This window comes from Cydia pomonella, chromosome 3 (genome assembly GCF_033807575.1).
Source record: "Cydia pomonella isolate Wapato2018A chromosome 3, ilCydPomo1, whole genome shotgun sequence".
In the NCBI taxonomy this organism is placed as follows: Eukaryota; Metazoa; Arthropoda; class Insecta; order Lepidoptera; family Tortricidae; genus Cydia; species Cydia pomonella.
In genome coordinates this window covers 1,719,915-1,740,903 of record NC_084705.1, presented here as the reverse complement: position 1 = coordinate 1,740,903, position 20,989 = coordinate 1,719,915, and the positions used below count along the sequence as shown (strand labels likewise).

The following is a 20,989-nucleotide window of genomic DNA, read 5'->3' as shown; positions in this document are numbered from 1 at the left end:
AAACTGTCGTGAGACATAACACACGGTTTACACTCATGAACGTGTATTTAGTGCTTCGCACTGTTACACGGCCGTCGTGAACGCTGCTCGCACTATTAATGCTTGAGAAAGGAGACATAGGCTCTCCGAAACATGTCGCGCGAGTGACTAAAAACACGTGAGTGTAAATTTCATAGTTTAATATAGGTATTTGATTTTGAGAACAGAGAACTTAACTTCGTGGCATACACACAATTGTTCGGCTTCACTCAGCTCACGACTGCTACGAGGGATAATTCAGGCATAGCGAGCAACATAGACTACGCATTATGACTTTTGAGTTTGATGTCCACTTTATTAATGACTTCCAATCATATTGTGTTATGAGTTGCATCATCAGAACACAAAGTGCTATAAGACTTCAGTGAAATCGGCGCCGTCGACTGGACAGAAACGGTTTTGGATAGAGACGCATGGCGATCTTTGGTACTCGTATTGGAGGCCAAAACCTACTTTGGGTCATTGCGCCACAGCACAAAGACGTTACTATATAAAACTTTTACCTATCTGAAGGAACCGAATCTCTACCACTTTATATATATATATATATATATATATATATATATATATATATATATATATATATATATATATATATATATATACGCTTCCAAAACTCTAATATCAGTCTGACCTCGGTCGGACACACAGTTCTTGACTAATCACCTAGTATACAAGCGAAAACTAGCAAGACTACATAGGTTGGAAGCCTCGTTTCCAGCACTTAAGTCATCTATATATCAGCTGTATTTAAACGAGTTCCAACCAACTCGTCGTCTGCACCTCCTTGGAAGAGGTCTCTTATTACCTCAATATGAGTTTCAGAACAAGCTTACTAAGAAAGACATTGTGGAACGGCAGTGCGTTAAAGTTTACAAATAATACAACTAGATACCTGCAGGCTAGGAAGGCGGGGTAGCTTTGCACCACGCTGGACACGAAGGCAGCCAGCGCGTCTAGTAGCAGGGCTCCGATGATGGCCTTTTTACGGCCTCGGGCGTCCGCTAGGTTGCCCCAGAAGTAGGAGCCCACACACATTCCTGAAACAGCGGTTAAGCATTATTGTTAGCTTGCCTAATACACTCATATCCTATGCCTAATACACTCATATCAAAAGTATTTAAATGATATTCATATGCATATGATGAAGATCGTCTTGCATAGATGTGATGGTTGGGTTTTTACCGTGTCATGCTCATGAGTCACTCTTGCATTAACGCATTACAAACTTTAAAAGGGGCGGTCACGATGTTAGACAATAAAGGACGGCCATTGCTTCGTTTTGTCGAAATAATGCTGTAAATCAGTGTCAAAACCTGTCATCTACAGTCATAAAAGGCACATTCATTGGCACTATTTACAATCCTTGAAGATTAAAGGATGACTCATGTTACAACGGGCCGGGTCCGGGCCGAGGCTTCCGACGCTTCGTTTTCTATGACAGGTGATCGGAGACGGAGACTCCGACGCCACGGCCCGGACCGTTCTAGCGTGAGTCATCCATAGACCTATTATGGATTAGCCCGACATTTGTCTATAAACACGAAGCTACTTGTTTAATAAGCTGTTTCGTTACCAATCATCTATTTTGAAATGTGACAGTTTCTTACATAGATTCTAAGATAAACTAGCGTTACCTAGTTTGCGTCTGGAACAGCGCCATCTTTCAGGAAATTGGGACAACAAACTAAACACTACTGGTTTGTTAGTGTATTCAAAAAGGGATTTAAGGCCTAGCCACTTGGAAGCTTATAAAATAGCATTCCATTCCATAGTATTTTTAAGATATTGCAGCAAAGTGTAAAGTAAGTATATAGGAAGACTGCAGTATTCAAAAGAAAGAGGTTCTCAATTCCGCTGTGAACTTGTTGCTAGGCCTACTTGAATAAAGCATATTTGAAGTTGAAAATTTTGAGTGTTTTTGTTAAATGAAAATTGCATGTGTCTTTAACAATTAAAACTGAAGGCCTAGTAATCTTCACCAAAAAGGAGTTTTGGCCGAAGGGTATCAAGTTTTGGCGGTTCCGCGGCCGGCTCTCTGTTACTGCGGGTATTTTGTCTTTTATCTTATTTTCACTACTAGCCTGAAATAAAGATTTTTTTTCATTACCTATAAGTGGCGTGGCGGTGAGGCTGCCCTTGTCCGCGGACTTGAGTTTGAAGTCGCACTCAGCCGCCGGCAGCACGAAGCTAAGTGTCGTAGTACTGAGGGCGCATACGGCGTACACTGCGCCGCACGAGAGAAGTAGCATCCATTGGAAACAGCCATAACCTGAAAAAAGGAACTTATTTAGGGCATCATACCGGTATCCCGGAGTCCCGAAATACTTGGTCATATAAATGTCCGTAGATCAGCAAATAGATAGGAAATGCTTTTTAAGATTTCTAAATCATATTTACAGATTTTTATTGCCTTTATTTTCTGAGGATACGAGATAAAAATGTCGTATTTTGGACTTTAAATTTTGACGTTTGTAATTACTGTCTGTGATAGTCCCGATTACTATTATCACTGGCAAATAGACAATAGGTGTTTAATTACCTATAAATATTAACGGCCTCCTATCCAAAGAGTAGTATAATATATAGGACACTCTAATCCTAGCCGGTTGTGACCCATCCTACGGACTTTTGCAGCTAGGTGTACAGTACATGTTATACCTACGGAAAAAGTGCAGGCGAAAATTTTACGTTATAAATAGTTAGTTTATTTTGGCGTCCATCGTAATTTGTCGCGAATCAAACCCATCGCAAACACGCGGCGGCCTTGCCCTGCCCGCCATTCTATTAATTGGATGAGTGTTTGTGACTTAATCCCATTTGGTTCTGCTGACTCCGCCTTTTCGGGGTCATTATCAGAAACCACTAAAGACCTATGTTTTTTCTGTAAACTTACATAAGCCTGAGTCGTAGTTTTGACTATCAGGTCAATTCAAACGTACGACCATATATGTATGCAAATTTTGTGCTTCATTGGAAGTCCGTTAGTGAGTCAAATTTTACTTGCAAGATATGACCCGTACAAACATAGATACAAACATTGCAAGATAAATAAAAGCTTGTACAAAAATAGGCGTTAGTGTACGACTTGTAAACCTAAATTATGTAAAACTTGTAAATAGTGTGTAGTGGGTAGTGACCCTGCTTATGAAGCCGATGGTCCCGTGTTCAAATCCTGGTAAGGGCATTTATTCCTGTGATGAGCATGGATATTTGTTCCTGTTCCTTTAAGTATTTATAAATATTTATATATTATATATATCATTGGACTTAGTCAATTTGTATAATAATGTCCTATAATATTGAATAGAAACAATTTCTATTAGAAGCTTAATTAATTTATCTGTGTTTACTTAGTACATTCAAAGAATTTAATCAATCAATCAATATTTTCGTATATGGCTCCATCAAGGTGTTGATGATTCTGCCAATGTTAAAGAATTTAATTTCAGTACCTTTCGTACCTTGACACAGTGACAATAAATACGAGTATGAAAGTCGCTAGGGACCTCATACTGTTGTCACTGTGACGAGGTACCAAATGGTACCATTAAATGCTTTGAATGTACAATTTGAACAATTTGATTTGAACAACGCCATGTATGTTGAACATGTAAATTTTTTGTTTTTAGACGATACCTTTTGTCCTAACAAAGATCTATGAAATTTAATAAAGAGCTTAGATATCTTTTGAGGCAGCAACTCCAGCCAGTGATGGATGACGGTTGCTACAGACAGAGCCCAATGGACTGTTGGAGGAGGCCTATGCGTTACGGCACACCGAACTGAGGGATATTCCACAATAAAAAAAAATACTCAAATGAAATGTATATAGTTCGGAACAAAAGGCTATATTATTATATCTTTTGAGAACTATCCCACCTAAATTTAAGAATTATTTGTCAATACCAAAAAGCTATCATCAAAAAATAGAAAATTCTCATATCCAACCAAGAGTACGGCGTCGGTCCACAGTGAGATTGCACAAAACAAAGTTCGTAGGTAACTACCTCATTTAGCATGTATTCATTTAACAAATCTACAAGATCCTCATAAGCGCCCCTAAATATTACATAAGCAAACAAACAAACATAATCCCACGTGCCGCGACTTTGGACTTTGTCACCGGCGTCTATTTTTGCGCGTGACGCCAAGACAGACAAACGTATACGTGTATTTATATATACAACGCAAGGTTATCGTAATGGAGTTCCCGCCCTGTTGTTTCCTTCCGTGCACTGATTGAGTAGATTAATTGGTGATTGTAACTTTTTCTTTGTTATTGTTGTAATTAGTTGTACTTTCATGCTGTGAATATGTGAATTTAAGCTGACCTTATCCCATATCCTTAATAATATTTGCTTCTAATTTTGGCGATACTACATACAGCGGTGGCAACATGGTTCCAATTTTATCACTTGTCACTATGCCCGTCCCTTTCACAATTACATACTTGTTAGAACGTGACAGGCATGGTGACAAATGATAAAGAGCCGACCATCTTAGCCCTACAGATCGTTCTTGTTAATAGAATTCCTACAGAGAGTCGTTACTTTTCTTTTGTTTTTCTAAGAATGTAAAGGAACCGAGATATGATTCAACCATTCCATGTGTAACGTGTGTTCGTGGGTTCAAACCTCGTTTGTGGTTTATAGACCAGAAAAAATGGCGGCTTCTGTGGCTCTTAGAGACGTACGGAAATTCAGAATAGATTAGAAGGACTTGCAGTGCTGACTTGTTCCATACACTACCGCTTTCTGCGTTTGCGTAAGGTTATGACGGGGTTCATTGATTAGTGTTTATTGTGAGTTGATCCATTTCTCCTTGACTTGCGTTTAGATAAAACTGTACCATTTACTTTTTTCGATATAACCACCAAATTTTGGCTCAAGATTAATACAAGGACTATCGATTTCAAAAGAAAAACCGGTCAAGAGCATGTCTGGCCATGCTCAGTGTAGGGTTCCGTAGTTACCCTGTGACGGATCACAATAAGCTAAACTGGACCTTTCCAACAATACCCCACACTGTAGAGTTGGAGCAAAAAAAAATGTTTTACTCTCACTTTACGTGTAGAGGAGGTACCCTAATATTTTTTTTTTATAGATTTTATTGTACGACTTTGTCGGCTTTATTGATTTATACTCGTACATATATCCATGCCAAATTGCAGCTTTCTAGCACTAAGACATACGGACATAGCGAAACTATAAGGGTTCCTAGTTGACTACGGAACCCTAATAAAAAAGGAATAAAATGTGGCCAAAATGAAAATACTGTTATGTTATTTTCACATATATTTTGAATAAATCGTCACAAAACTTACACCCAAAATTTGTATGAAAAAATTGTCCTCAGGAGTCAAAATAACCCAAGAGTTGTTAGTTTTTTGAATATAGGAAATGGTACACTATTTTCTGTTCACATTGGGACCTGTCTTTCGCCTCGAACCTCTCTGAGACACTATAAAATATTAATTTATTATTGGGACAGCATAAGACGACAATATACAGTAAATAAAAATTAAATAAGCTAACTAATCATTAACAACCTGTTATACCTTGTTTATAAAACTTAAAAATAAAAAATGCTCTCCAGGTTACTATCATGTGTTAAGGTGCCCAGAAGTCTGGCAGCGTTGCCTCATTGGACGGGCAGACTTTCTCCGGCCGGAGTAGCTGCCAGCCCTCTGTTCACCTGAGGCATCCACGAGGCGTTGGGGAAATCTCTTTACGCGTTGATTACTGCTATACTTAACGTTCAGCCGGCATAGCTTTATTTGACGTTCATAAGCGCATTGTAATATTCCTACTTGGAAAATATACTATCTTTATCTTTAACCATGCAGCTACACTTATCCGCATCGACCTTAGGTACTAACAGAATAAATCCTGTCTTTTATTTCGGGATACCACTTTAGTAACGCTCGTAATGATCGTTAATATCGACGTTTCGAACGACTCATACTACTAATATTCCCTGTTTGTCCCGACACGTCATAAACCTGCTTTATGATCCCTTACTCGTAATAGCCAGCATGTTACGACGATATAGTTAATTGACCATTCGTAAACTTTATTAGCAAGTACATAAGGTCGACCAAAGGCCTACATTTTCTGCCATCATTGACACAGTTAGTTAGTTAGTCCTTATTTCTAGGAGATAAAGACGACCAATGGATAGTTAAATATGTTTCATTAACAGTATTTAGACGTTTGGATACTTTGAGTAATAAAATTTGGAATAAACCAGCTGAACGCGTGGAATAGTACTGGGATTAAGTAATTAAAAGTGTTGGAAGTTTTGACGAAATTGTTACAATATAATTCAACATATACCATAAAATGGTCAATATTTGCTCCAAATTAAGGATATTATGAGGGTCATTTTTAGGGTTCCGTACCAAAAAGGTACAAAAGGAACCCTTATGGTGTGACTCTGTTCGTCCGTCCGTCCGTCCGTCTGTCACATCGCTAAATATCTCGAGAACCACTTAAGCTACCGATTTGAAATTTGGAATAGTTATGAACAATGCTAGCCTAGACAATCCTAAAGTATGTTTTTTATTAACCATGGAAAATGTCCAAAATTAAGTGGGGGCAAAATTTCAAAGTCCAGTGACTAGGTCAAGTGGGGTATCATTTGAAAGAGCTCAAATTGTACATTCCAAAACATTTTTTTTTCGTAGTGCAAAAAAATCGAATAATAGAGGAAAATGTGAAAATAATATCATTCCCTCCCCCCCTCCCTTATCTCCGAAGTTTACCGAAGAAAAATTATGGAATTTTTACATAATATTAATATTACTATAAATTTTACAGGAAAAATATTATAAGACGACTATCTGCGTAACTTTTTTTTTAACTAACAAAAAACTTTTCCTAATTCAATTTGCAATTTAACCAACTTTACGTGTGTTTAAGACACATGAAATTTCTATGAGATTACATTAAAGACACTTTTATTGATATAAAAGCAACATTTTTGAAATCGCTTCACATGCTAGAGAATTATCCTCGAAAAACCAACATATGTGCATTACATCGCGCAAATTAGTTAGACAATTTGCCGATAGATGGCCCTGTACCTGCCTGTATAGGTACACGAGATAGTTTGTACGGAACCCTCGGTGCGCGAGTAAAACTCGCACTTGACCGGTTTTTATTTAGAATTGGGCCTGCGTCTTAACTCCGTCAAACCATACTAAATGTATGAAAAGTTTGATAGAGTTGAGTCTGACCCCAGTTATTATAATTTGAGAATGACCTAAGAATAAATTATAACCAACGTAGCAATTCAATTTATATACGTATTATATTATATGGATACATACATATAACATAGATATATAATTTTGAATACAATAGTTGTTAAATCATTTTATATAATTAGAGTTTAATTACACTTATTTTCAAACAAAATATAGTGAACTTATAATATGTAGTTATACTGTACCTAATACATAAAATTTTAATAAAATTATACATTTTTACCGTAGGTATGTTATCATAACCACTGCGTTACAATCTTGCCCAAGATTTATTAGCATATTTATAAAAAATATACAGTAATATTCATTAAATATACCCTGTACGTACCCGGTATTACTTATAATATGTAGTTATACTGTACCTAATACATAAAATTATAATAAAATTATACATTTTTACTGTAGGTATGTTATCATAACCACTGCGTTACAATCTTGCCCAAGATTTATTAGCATATTTATAAAAAATATACAGTAATATTCATTAAATATACCCTGTACGTACCCGGTATTACTTATAATATGTAGTTATACTGTACCTAATACATAAAATTATAATAAAATTATACATTTTTACTGTAGGTATGTTATCATAACCACTGCGTTACAATCTTGCCCAAGATTTATTAGCATATTTATAAAAAATATACAGTAATATTCATTAAATATACCCTGTACGTACCCGGTATTACTTATAATATGTAGTTATACTGTACCTAATACATAAAATTATAATAAAATTATACATTTTTACTGTAGGTATGTTATCATAACCACTGCGTTACAATCTTGCCCAAGATTTATTAGCATATTTATAAAAAATATACAGTAATATTCATTAAATATACCCTGTACGTACCCGGTATTGGCCCTGCCTATGAATCCGATAGATCTGGGTTCAAATCACGGTATATATGTGTGGTGAGCACGGATATTTGTTTCTGAGTCTTGGGTGTTTTCTATGTATTTAAGTATAAATATTATAGGACATTATTACACAAATTGACTAAGTCCCACAGTAAGCTCAATAAGGCTTGTGTTGAGGGTACTTAGACAACGATATATATAATATATAGATATTTATAAATACTTAAATACATATAAAACACCCATGACTCAGGAACAAATATCCATACAAATCACACGAATAAATGCCCTTACCAGGATTTGAACCCGGGACCATCGGCTTCGTAGGCAGGGTCACTACCCACTAGGCCAGACCGGTCGTCATATGCACAAGTATGTTATATACTATATCGTTGCCGAGTGCTGTGGGGCTTAGTCTATTTGTGTTATAATGTCCTATAATGGTTTGTTATTATTATTTATTTATTTTGATTTCAGTAAATTCGATGTAAAAATTATAACGCTGAAACAAAATATTGCAATTTTATAACACTACATGGTCCTTTCATGCTCCCCTGTCGGTAATTATATCAGATACTTTTCCATAACATTTCGCGTTATAAATTAATTTCAATATGCGAAGGGACTACGTTTTATGCATTAAAAGTATCTTGGCCCGAATAACAAGTCCCACGGTTGTCCCCATATAACATTGCGATAAAAATGTAACATGCTGAAAAATTGGCCACAACATCAGGAACACCATGCCAGGCAGCATATGAGACGAAAACTCCACGATAAAATATAATTGGACGGCACACTTTATAAAATAAAATTCATGGCGCAGATACCCAAGATCGTCTATCGTCGGAGCTGTTATGTATTAAGGATGACTCACGCTAGACCGAGCCGGGCCCGGCGCGAGGCGTCCGAGACGCTATTTCTCTTCTTCCTCGCGTTGTCCCGGCATTTTGTCACAGCTCATGGGAGCCTGGGGTCCGCTTGACAACTAGTCCCAAGATTTGGCGTAAGCACTAGTTTTTACGAAAGCGACTGGCATCTGACCTTCCAAACCAGAGGGTAAACTAGGCCTGGTTGGGATTAGTCCGGTTTCCTCACGATGTTTTCCTTCACCGAAAAGCGACTGGTAAATATCATACTTATGTACGAAATACTCATTGGCACGAGCCGGGCTTGAACCCTCGACCCCCGGATTGCAAGTCGCACGCTCTTACCGCTAGGCCACCAGCGTTTTGCTATGGCGGCTAATCGGTGATCACGTGGTGCTTTCCATAGAAAAAATCAAAACGCGAAAGTCAAGAAATTAGGTTTCTAGAGGAAGTTACTTTAGGAAGGCTCAAGATTGCTAATTTAACTTTTGGCAACCGCCCCGGCCCGGTCTAGCGTGAGCCACCCTTTAAGGTGCAGAAGGTTCAGGCAGTAAAGTTTTTGGAAAATCGTAGAACTTTTTTAAGATCACAAATGCCGTTGCCAAAAATTTAATTAGCAGTTTTGATCCTACCTAAAGTAACCTGATTTTTTGAATTTCGCTCGATATAAAAAAATCACGAACGCCCCTAAAACGTCTCAAATGCACCTTAAAAACTTAACAATTTTGTCACGAAAGATAAAAATGTGAAAGTAGCTTCTACAAATGCGCACTTTTATTTTTAGTCGAACTCATCGATTTTTTTATGTTAAAACTTAAAAAAAATATCTAAAACATGATATCCTTGATCCCGGGCACGCACAGCCATCTCACTCATATTTACGCTCAATGACATCTTCTGTGGACATCATCAAATAAATGGTTTAAGCCTAATTTTATCGAAACCTGATTGATTTTGGTACATCTTGCATTTGGTTGTTGAACTTGCTATCGGTACGAAAAAAGACACGAATTTCAAAAAACCCATTACATAATAAGAAAAAGAGTCTGTGCAGAAAGAGAGGAGGCATAAAATGTAATTGGTTCCCTTATATTCTACGACTCTTCTGTTTCCTCACAATCTCTACAGGATGTAACAAAAATAGTGGAGATCCATTTAAGGGCATTTTCTGTATCCTGTACAGTCGGCGTCAAATACTTAGTAACAACCAAAGTAGCCAAATAGTTCGGTGCACCATATATTTAGTATGGTGTACCGAACTATTTGGCCACGTTGACTGCTACGGAGTATTTGACGCTGACTGTACTGATTAGAAAACAGTAGCAGAAACCATTTTTGACGCGAAAAAAAATTTTGTTTGGGTCAGGATGTCCAAGTCCAGGCAAAGGCCAACACTTTTTCGCGTCAAAAAATTTGTTCTTCTACTTTTTCCTAATCGGATATTAATACTGAATAATTGTTTTACCTTGTATATGCTTGTGTCAACTTTCGTACTTATATCCAGGCTGATGCAACTAGAAACAAAATAAGTTTTGTATGGAACTTGTTTCGCAAATCTTTGCCAACGAAGAAAAATAAAACGTCAGTGCTATTTATTCTGTCAAGTTTACATCAAGTCAACTGTCAGCCTAATTGTTTTGTTTGTTATGAAGGCTTCAATGTTTTGTTCGGGTATTTCGTGCAATTTCTTTATTATTTAGTGAAAATATCGAAAATAGTGAACCGTGATCAGAGTAAAGAACGAGTTTATTACAATGCCACCGAGAAAACGGTTTACTAAGTGTGAAATATGTGGCAAGCGAGCCACTCGAGAAAATCACGAAAAAAGGGATTTTATCGCGAAATTTCCCTTGGATAAAGACCGGTATGTATTGCTTTAGATACTTTTGCCCTTATTTTGGTGCAGCAGGCTTTAAACACATCGAAAATTTGATATTTTATATTATTTTTAGTTGTGAACTAGGGATGTACTAAAACTATCGATAATTGTTTATTTGTATATCAGTGTAAGTAATTAAATAAAATATGTGAAATTTCCTGAGAATTTGTATGCAATATGACACAAAATTAATTCGTCGAAGATTTTCAGTGGAAAATTATCTATCATCTATGCATTAATGGTCATTATTTAACATATTTGATTTTAACTACAGATGCATATTAGCGCTAAATAATCAGTTGATCATCTCATTAGCAAACACTTGGAATATAAACTGTACATAACCAAGGCTGTATGTTTTCAGATGCAGGCAGTGGGTTAAATTTGTTGGGAACGAAGACCTGATACATCTTACCATAAAAAAGTTACATTTATTGAAACATGTATCTGCAGATCATTTTGAAAATAGCGCTTTTAATAAAAAAAAATAAGAAAAAAATTGTGAAGGATTTTATAATTACAATCTGAGTGTAACGAGGTATTCTAAAATAGAATCCTCGTAGTGAGGAATTCAATTGTTAAAGCCTATGGGTGGTATTCCACCTATGCAATTTCTTTGTCCAATGTGTATTGCGTCTCACATTTTGATTAATGACAGGGTGAAACGCAATGACATTGGACCAAGAAATTGGATAGGTGGAATACCACCCTAAGGTGGAAATATTTTTGCTACCACGTGATAAATTTACATACTGCTTTTCACATCACCTATGAGGAAATTATTATGGTACAAATAAATAAATAAATTTAATTAATGGTAATTAAATTAAATAATTTAACCTAAGAAGTATGCAAAAAGAGGAAAAAAGTGATCCCTCCTAGTAGGGAAAAAAAGTGCTACTTTGATCCTTCCTAGTGGTGAAGAACAACAAGGTGTTCTAAAAAAAAAATCGAGTCCACATTAAGCTCGACCACGTTTTAGTCCACTCATAGAACTATGCACTATATAACATACAACTTAAATGTGGACTCGATCCTAACTTGATTTCGAGTACAAAATTTGTAGACAAGAGTCTATATTTCAACCCTCCCCATTTTATCGATATCGATAAGAAACGCAAGCGTGTAGCGTACTACACTATTTAAATTGCTTATGTTGGTACTATGGTTCTTTGACAGTTCTTTGTCGTACATTTTGGTAATGATTTGCGAAACAAAGGGATTCCACTCGCTAGTATGGAAGTCCCGTCTCTTAAAACGTAGTGATTATATGCTCTTTGCTTATATCAATCTTGGAGCCAAACGTTAAAGAGATGGATCTTACGTGTATACTCGATAAATACGAAAGTGGTCGACCGCCCCGAAACCGCCTTTTCCATGCATAAGTAATACTCCCCATGTTCTTCTCTGGGTATTTACATTATTGAAAATATTTTGACACAATTTGGTGTATATTGACCATGGATATTCTTCTTTCGTTTGTTTTTTCTTTTCGAATTTTTAATTATTACAAAAGTTAGAAGCATTTACAAATTTGTATGGAAATTGATTATCGCTCCTAACTTTTATAACACAATATATTAAAAAAAAAACAAACGAAGAGGCGTAGCTATGGTTAATACACATCAAATTGTGTAAAAATATTTTTCATAATGTCAATATCGAGAGAGAAAAATGAGTCCTCATTTATAAGGAGAAGCAGTCGACCCCTTTTCCTCTGAAATGTTTAATAAATAAACCGACAGGAGCGCAATTACAAATGTTTTCTGACTGCCGGGGCAACGGCCGCCGCCTACGCATCCGTGACATTTCAGGCGTATTGAGGTTTTAAAAATATCATATAAATAATGATACTCAGTGCGCGATTGCATGCAACACTGTTTGTCACTGCAAATAAAAGAAAGCGATTCATACCTCATCCTATGAATAAATACATATTTGGGGACAATCTGACACAGATCGACTTAGCCTAGTATATAGATAAATACATACTCATATACATAGAAATCACCCATGACTCAGCAAAATATCTGTGCTCATCACACAAATAAATGTCCTTACCAGGATTCGACTTCATAGGCAGGGTCACTACCCACTAGGCCATACCTGTCGTCTCACTAGGCCTGACAGGTCCTCCCACTGGGCCAGACCGGTCGTCCCACTATGCCAGACCGGTCGTTAATTAAAAGATGGAAAATATATTTACATACTCTATTTTCGTCAATCAACATGACCTGTCGTCTCACTAGGCCAGACCGGTCGTCCCACTGGGCCAGACCGGTCGTCCCACTGGGCCAGACCGGTCGTCCCACTATGCCAGACCGGTCGTTAATTAAAAGATGGAAAATATTTACATACTCTATTTTCGTCAATCAACCTGACCTGTCGTCTCACGAGGCCAGACCAGTCGTCCCACTGGGCCAGACCGGTCGTCCCACTATGCCAGAACGGTCGTTAATTAAAAGATGGAAAATATTTACATACTCTATTTTCGTCAATCAACCTGACCTGTCGTCTCACGAGGCCAGACCAGTCGTCCCACTGGGCCAGACCGGTCGTCCCACTAAGCCAGACCGGTCGTCCCACTAAGCCAGACCAGTCGTCCCACTGGGCCAGACCGGTCGTCCCACTATGCCAGACCGGTCGTTAATTAAAAGATGGAAAATATATTTACATACTCTATTTTCGTCAATCAACACAACCACTCTGGATCATGTTTGGGTCGATTTATATTTTGTTGTTGTTCTTTGTCAGAATTCGATAACATTTGGTGGATATAAATACATAGATTAGATTTTTATTTTTTTTTATAACAAATTGTGCACGAATTAATTAGAGGATTAGGAAAATTACTTATACATTACGCAGACATTAAACATTAGATTAGATTAGATTCATTTATTCCTTATTGGAAATGTACATTATATTTTACATGTCAAAATAAAATGCTTTCACAAAAAGATCGTCACAGCACAATAACAACAATAATAATAACTACGAATCGGAATAAATAAAGAATAATAATCTAAAAATAGAAATAATAAGACCACTTAATTAATAGCAAAAATAAATTAAAACAGTAAAAAATGTATAAAAACACTTTCTATAAATAGAAAAAATTGTAAAAAATACAGATAATAGGATTAATAAATCCTGTAAAATATAAGCGTACAAAATTTTCTGTTATCTACGTAAATGTATGGTACCTATTTACGCAGCTCAACGGAAAATCACATAAGTACATTTTACATATTTATCTGGCCCAGAATTAATAGTTCTTCGCATTTACCAAATTTTGAGAAAATTTACCGAAAAAAAAATATATTTTTGAGTTGATTTTAGAGCCAATTTGAGTTGAGTTGATTAGACCAAGTATTGACGGTCGGTGAATGACCCTGCGAAAATAAGTAAATAATATATGACACCTATACCTGATGATACCTATACCTATGATGTGGGCGGTGAAATAATATATTTTTTAGAAGTATAAGCTATTTTCTTTTTAAACACCATTGCCGAAAGATGAAAGTATTACGATATTTATTTCACTCAAAAGTTCAGTCGTGGAATGAAAGAAATAAAGCTTTTTACTAGCGAGGAGAGTGACATGCGAAAATTGGTTTATTTCTGTGAATATATCACGGGGCAATGACCTTTCTTGATATTTTATGCATGCAATATATATGGATTTACGTTAATACATAACACAATACATAATATTATCAATGCGATTAATTTTTCTGTGTTTTACTGTTCTTGCAAGCTTTTATTTGACTTGCCCTGTTAAGTATGCTATTTTGTTTGTGTCAAATCTTGAAAGCTAAATTTGACCCACTTCGGGACCCACCCAGTAAGTCGGGGGTTCCGATTAAGCTGAATATCTTTATACAAATAAGGTAGAAGTACTAGTGCTCGACGCTGCACTAGTACTCGACATGGGCACTTTATGTCAAAGTGACAAGGATTAAGTTCGAATACAGAAAAATCTTCGTTGTTCAAATTTAACCTATATTTCCATGAAATAATGTGCCCATGTAAGTCGGGTGGCAATGCAATATTTTGAGCTGCTCTGATGATGGAGACAGGAGTGGCCATAGAAACTCTGTGATGAAACAACGCAACCTAATTGTGATTGGGGATTTTTAGAATTATTGCGATAAGTATCAGGTGCTGGCGGTAAGAAAAGTACAGTCAGCGACAAATGCTTGTACCAAAAATGATTTTTTCTATAAATTTAATTGCCTATGTTTTGTGGTAATTGAATCGTCTACTTTTGATAACAACATTTACCGCATATCATAATGTACTGAGCCATACAGGGACGTGACATCTACTTTTCAAGCACAATTTTTCTTGATTGCAACTATAGCTGTTACTGATTTCTGTGTTTAATTGATTCCTGCATTATAACATCGCAAATTACAAGAAAAATTACCAAATTCATTAAAACGAAATCTAACACGACGCAGTTTCTAACCGAAAGCCAAGACTAGCCAGTAAATAACAATAAAAGAGCAGATAATGAAACTACGTTAAATGAAGGAAAAACAATTGAAACATAACATCGTTAAACGGATGATTACCAGCAACTGTACGATGGTAATAAAAAGACTTCTGCGTGTAGTGGTTCCGTAGTTTTTTATACTACTCTGAGCTGTATACCTTGTGAACCCCCATAACTCCGCTTTTTTGAAAATTTGGGACTTGAAAACTTAAAACATCAAAAATTCAAAACTCAAGACATTATTTTGCAAGAAGGCCTCAAGGGTTCTTTTACAAGTCAATACAACATTTATAGTGACATGGAAAATACATAAAAACATTTATAAATACAACAGCCAATACCTGGGTAAACATTACATTTTCCATGCACGCTCTGCACAGGGGCTCTGTTTTAGCCATATTGTGTAGGTGTTTGTTTAGTGTGTTATGTTCTGTAATTATTCCTTTCGTCTGTTTTGTTCCAACCTACCGTGCCGTATAGGTTGGTTCTGCAACGCGTAGCTACGCCGTAGCAATGCTACGGGCCTACAGCCACATAAGGAGTCAATAGGCCGATTCGAATTTAATAATTTGTCATAGTATTAAACTGGTTTTGATACAACCTTCACGATCATCTTAGTGATTGACGCGCAATTTCACTTCATTTCGCGTGCACTAATAAGCTTGAGCGATCCTCAAGTTTGCACAAAAATAGGATCTAGACCGTAACATGTATGTTGTTCTGAAAATCTGGATAAAAATATATATGTTATAGGACATTCTCACACAGATTGACTCAATACAAAAAGTACTGAGGTTGACTGAAGTTGCATCACAAATACGAAAGTTTCCGAGAAAATACGATGGTAATAGTAGATTGTTAACCAAAGCATGCCCTCCCATCTCGAACTAGTTATAATTATTTCTAAATCGATATCAATAGATGGCGCCAAATGTCACAATCAGCCATTACGAAATTGTTATCCTTCATATTAAGAGATATTTAACGTGCCATAAATTAAAAACACTATAAATGAAATGTAAACATTAATAACAACACGAATTCAATGCATTAATTTACAAAATTTGATACCACAATTATATTGCGATTTGCGAGTTTTGCGACTGACTACGTTATGGCCAACAGCGCACGACGGATATAGCTGTCGAAGTAATAATGAATATCGTCACTAGATGGAGCCACCACGATTCTAGTACGTTTTACGCATGAATCGAGTATTCAACTGGATCAGCCATGAGCGGTGGAGGGAAATGACCGAACGGGATAGTCTTATTTATCTTTCAGTAGGAGCAGCAAAGAAAGCGTTATTATTGTTTGTCCTTGTCACATAATGTTGAAATGTGAGGACATTTTTTTATTCCCACCGTGAATTTAGTATAGTTTGTGGTACCTACACATAACCCGACCAAATTATAGATTATGTTGTCAGGGATCTTAAAATGTGTTTTTAATTTCGTCACATTGCGTAACTTCTTAGCTCAATAGTGGGACCAGAGTTTTGCCCTAAAAGTTATGATAATTCTAAAGATGGAAAAGTTATGCTTATATGGCATGGGACATATTTTTAAGCATATTTGTAATATAAAAGTTAGAACGAGCGTCAGATATAAATTAGGTATATATATTATTTTATTAATGATTGTTATGTGTTGTCGAGGGAGGTAAAATAATGTAATTCTCAGTATACTAAGTGATATTTTTTTTATCTTATACCTTTAAACGAGCAATTCTTGTATATATATATTTCTGTGATATCGGAAACGGCTCTAACGATTTCGCTGAAATTTGGTATATGGGGGTTTTTGGGGGTATACAATCTATCTAGATTAGTCTTAAGTTTGGAAAAACGCGTGTTTTCGAGTTTTCATGCGGTTTTCTTTCGACGCAGAATATGGTCGCTAATTTCGTATTGCCGGCCACTGTCCGTCTGGTCCAGTGGGTTAAGACACAGACTGCTAAACGAGTGTTACGGGTTCGTATCTCGCCCGGTGACTAACTTTTGTTTTTTTATATGTTCAAGTTTATATATAATGTTTTAATTTTGTATTGTTTTAGACAAGTTTAATTTAGTAAAAAAAATTTGCTAAGATTATCACCTATACACCACCATAATACAATAAATAGTTATAACCGAGCAAAGCTCGGTCGCCCAGGTCCTAATCTATTATCCTCATTAAACCAAGATTAAAATTATGTGGGCGCCATGAGGGATTTTGCCTGGTGTTTGACGGGGTTTCTTTGGCTACCTAGTGTGTGTGCACTGTTGTGCATCCATCCAAAAAGGTCATAGCGGTCGGTACGCTCTGGTGAAATAGTGGGGCACTTTAATTACAAAAAAATAATCTCTCACAAGTGGGATCCCCGGATTTATGATTATAAATTTCGGTAATTCGAAATCAATTACGGGAATTTATAGATTAATTGAAAAACCAAATTTAATAAACCAGTTATTTTTAAAACCAAATAAAGTTAGGAGAAAAGTATATTCTCGCCGGGATTCGATACTCGGACCTCCCGCTCGCTAGTCTACGCATCTACCGCTGAGCCATTGTGACAGTTAATGCAGTGACGAAAATTGCTCATCAGTTACAACTGTACCCTTCATAGTCATGGAAGTCACAACGAATTTGCAACCTTAGCGCTAAGACGTAAAGTTCACAATAGGATGAATTTACTTAATCATTACATGGTTTTTGAATATTGAATTAAAGTGCAAAGTTTAAGCTTCAAATATTTAGATTTTTTTAATGTGATAATTTGTTAAACTAAAATTAGCTTTTTGTTTTGTGGAATTAAAGTTATTAAATCCATGACAATACCTCTAAGTTCTTAAGTTAATAGACAAAGCTAAAAATTTTGAAAAATAGGATAGTTGCTTCAAAATTAATATGCGTTACGGAAATATTAAGGAAAGTTAGAAATTTCTGTGAATAGCTTGCATTATAATAGTATAATCTATTTTAAAAGGCGCCAAATTCATAGCCACGCGCTCGACCGTCGACGTGCCGGAGCGCGCGAGCCAATCGTAGCCGACCTAGTGGTAGCGAGCGATACCTCGACCTCGCTTCGCTATGCCGCGCAAGCGCTGCGTTTGTCTTTTAGAATCGTATTAAGGTTTAACCCTCCATAATGCGTGGTTTTAAACGCACATAGCCCATTTTTTGAAGTACATATCGACACAGTATGACTCTAGACACAAACTTTGTGGCCCTAAAAAGTGCTTCAACTGGTCAAATGTAAGCATTGAAAGCAATGTCACAACACAAGTAGGGTTGCAAAGCGTCCGTCAAGCGGCGCTCGGCAACATAAATATTCACTTTTAGAGACCCTCGTTTTTGATAAATGACCGGTCATTTGTGACATTTATGGTCATCTTGGTCATTTAAATTTACAGGCTTAGAGCAATAATTAGTCTTATTTGATGTTAAACTTAAATGAGTTAAACTTTTAGCTGCTTCATTCGCGGCAGCTGACATTCACAGGGCTTCATTATGCATCTTTCTCAACTATATTGGTGATAAAATAGAAACCTGGTGCATCTAAATAAGCTGCTCTAACTCCATAAACTATCATCATCTGACAAAATATCAATCAAAAGACGAAGACTGATATTTATTTATTTATGACGACCGGTTTGGCCTAGTGGGTAGTGACCCTGCCTACGAAGCTGATGGTCCCGGGTTCAAATCCTGGTAAGGGCATGTATTTGTGTGATGAGCATGGATATTTGTTCCTGAGTCATGGGTGTTTTCTATGTATTTAAGTATTTATAGATATTTATATATTATATATATTGTTGTCTAAGTACCCTCAACACAAGCCTTATTGAGCTTACTGTGGGACTTAGTCAATTTGTGTAATAATGTCCTATAATATTTATTTATTATTATTTATTATTTACCAGTGTGCGTTTGCAAATTTAGATTGACAATACGACGTATTATATTTGTAGGTTCGCATTTATTTTTAATTTAGTATGGGCTCATTTTCGATTTCATATTGTTCGTATCGGAGGAACCATAGAGGCGTAGGCGAACCTTACGCAGCCCCTGAAGGCCACCGAGGTGCATCTGTGTGCGTAAGCATACTACCATACAACTAGGTATTATTAGCGGTGCACGGTGGCGCGAAGGACATAACCTTATTAAGGCGCTACGCGCCGTTTTCGTCGAAAAACGCTTTCTAGTCTAGAGGCTATTTCTTCTAAATGGGTTAACAAAAAATTGTGGAAAAGATATATATGAATGTTCATTTTATATACAACAATAGCATCATTTGACTTTTATCGTAACATTTATAGTTTCACGGCAAAAAAATACACATACAAAAAGACACGGACAATTTTGCGGGTAACTTTGCTCATTTCTACTAAATTAATCGATTAAATTATTTTTAAACTAAAAAAATATTTTTTAACAGGTTCTGCGAATACAACACAGCTTTTGCTAATCAGTTAATATTTTTTAAAGAAATCGATCATTTTTTGACATTTCGTGCGTATGCAGCTCGAAAAAGACGTGAACGTCAGTCGTGTGCCAGCTTTTAGACGAGGAGGCTATATCACTTGTCGCTCCGTGCCTTCCTTGCACTATGAATGCTTGTGCATTTCCCAAGTGCTATAATATCGGAGTAATTGAGGCCAAAGAATAAATAACTGCAGAAAGCAGGGTTGTGACTCGCTTTAGCGCGCGAAACATGGTGTTTCGCAGCTTATTGTTATGAACGTAATGACACTATTTCCAGTTGTGTTTGAGAAAGCTTTTTTAAATATATGTATATTAAGTGTTTTCTAACATGCGCGGACATATAGGCATTCGAATTTTGAGTTTTGTAATAAATTTCGATTCCTAAAAAATATAATTAATTGATTAACATAGGCTATCTATTTACGTTGTATATAGATAGTTGTTTCTTTTTAAATTTAAAAATAATTAATCGATTAAATTCAGAAACCATAAATTTTTTAGGATTAATAAACTACCTATTAAAACGTGGTTAGTTTTTTCTAGGATTGTAAAAAAAAAGAGTATAAAATCGGCGCTCGGCAACATAAATATTTATTTGTGCAATAAGAAATGAAAAAATCACTGTTATGTACCTTAGTTTCGAATGCCTCCGAACGTGGTGCAATTCCGAAATTATACTCTACTCTACGAAATTAATTTTATTTTGGAAACTAATAATGTAAGTTATAAGGCTGACAATCGCTTTTGTCGTCGAGATATGAACAGGACATTTACTCAAACGGCTTTATACCGGCCTAAGCCGCCAATTTAATATGAAAAGTTAGTATCGGTGTAACATGCCCCAGTGATGCCCCGGGCGCCGTTTCATGTTTAATCGTCTGAAATTCATAGATTAGCATAAAAATGCACGTAAAACTCAATTTCAATCAAAAAATCTTAAAATTACAATTTTGATTTGCGTGTCTTTTTCATAGAAACCAAAAACTATTATTTTTATTAAACCACACTCGATACGGATATATGAAGTGTGCCACAAAATCATAAATAATTCGTGGTGTATGGAGTATTTTGTATGTGTGTCCTACTGCGAGGTTA

The 20,989-nt window shown here is 36.2% G+C and overlaps 1 protein-coding gene across 1 annotated transcript in view; it reads right to left on the bottom strand.

Annotated features, from left to right (window-relative positions):
• The window catches only part of LOC133515736 (synaptic vesicle glycoprotein 2C-like), an 83,511-nt gene that overhangs the window by 8,021 nt on the left and 54,501 nt on the right, over positions 1-20,989 (bottom strand). Inside the window, exons 3-4 of the mRNA XM_061848305.1 lie at positions 2,150-2,311; positions 935-1,079 (exon numbers count right to left, since the gene is read on the bottom strand). Of these exons, the coding sequence (XP_061704289.1) occupies positions 935-1,079; positions 2,150-2,311 (307 nt within the window). The remainder of the gene's footprint in view (positions 1-934; positions 1,080-2,149; positions 2,312-20,989) is intronic.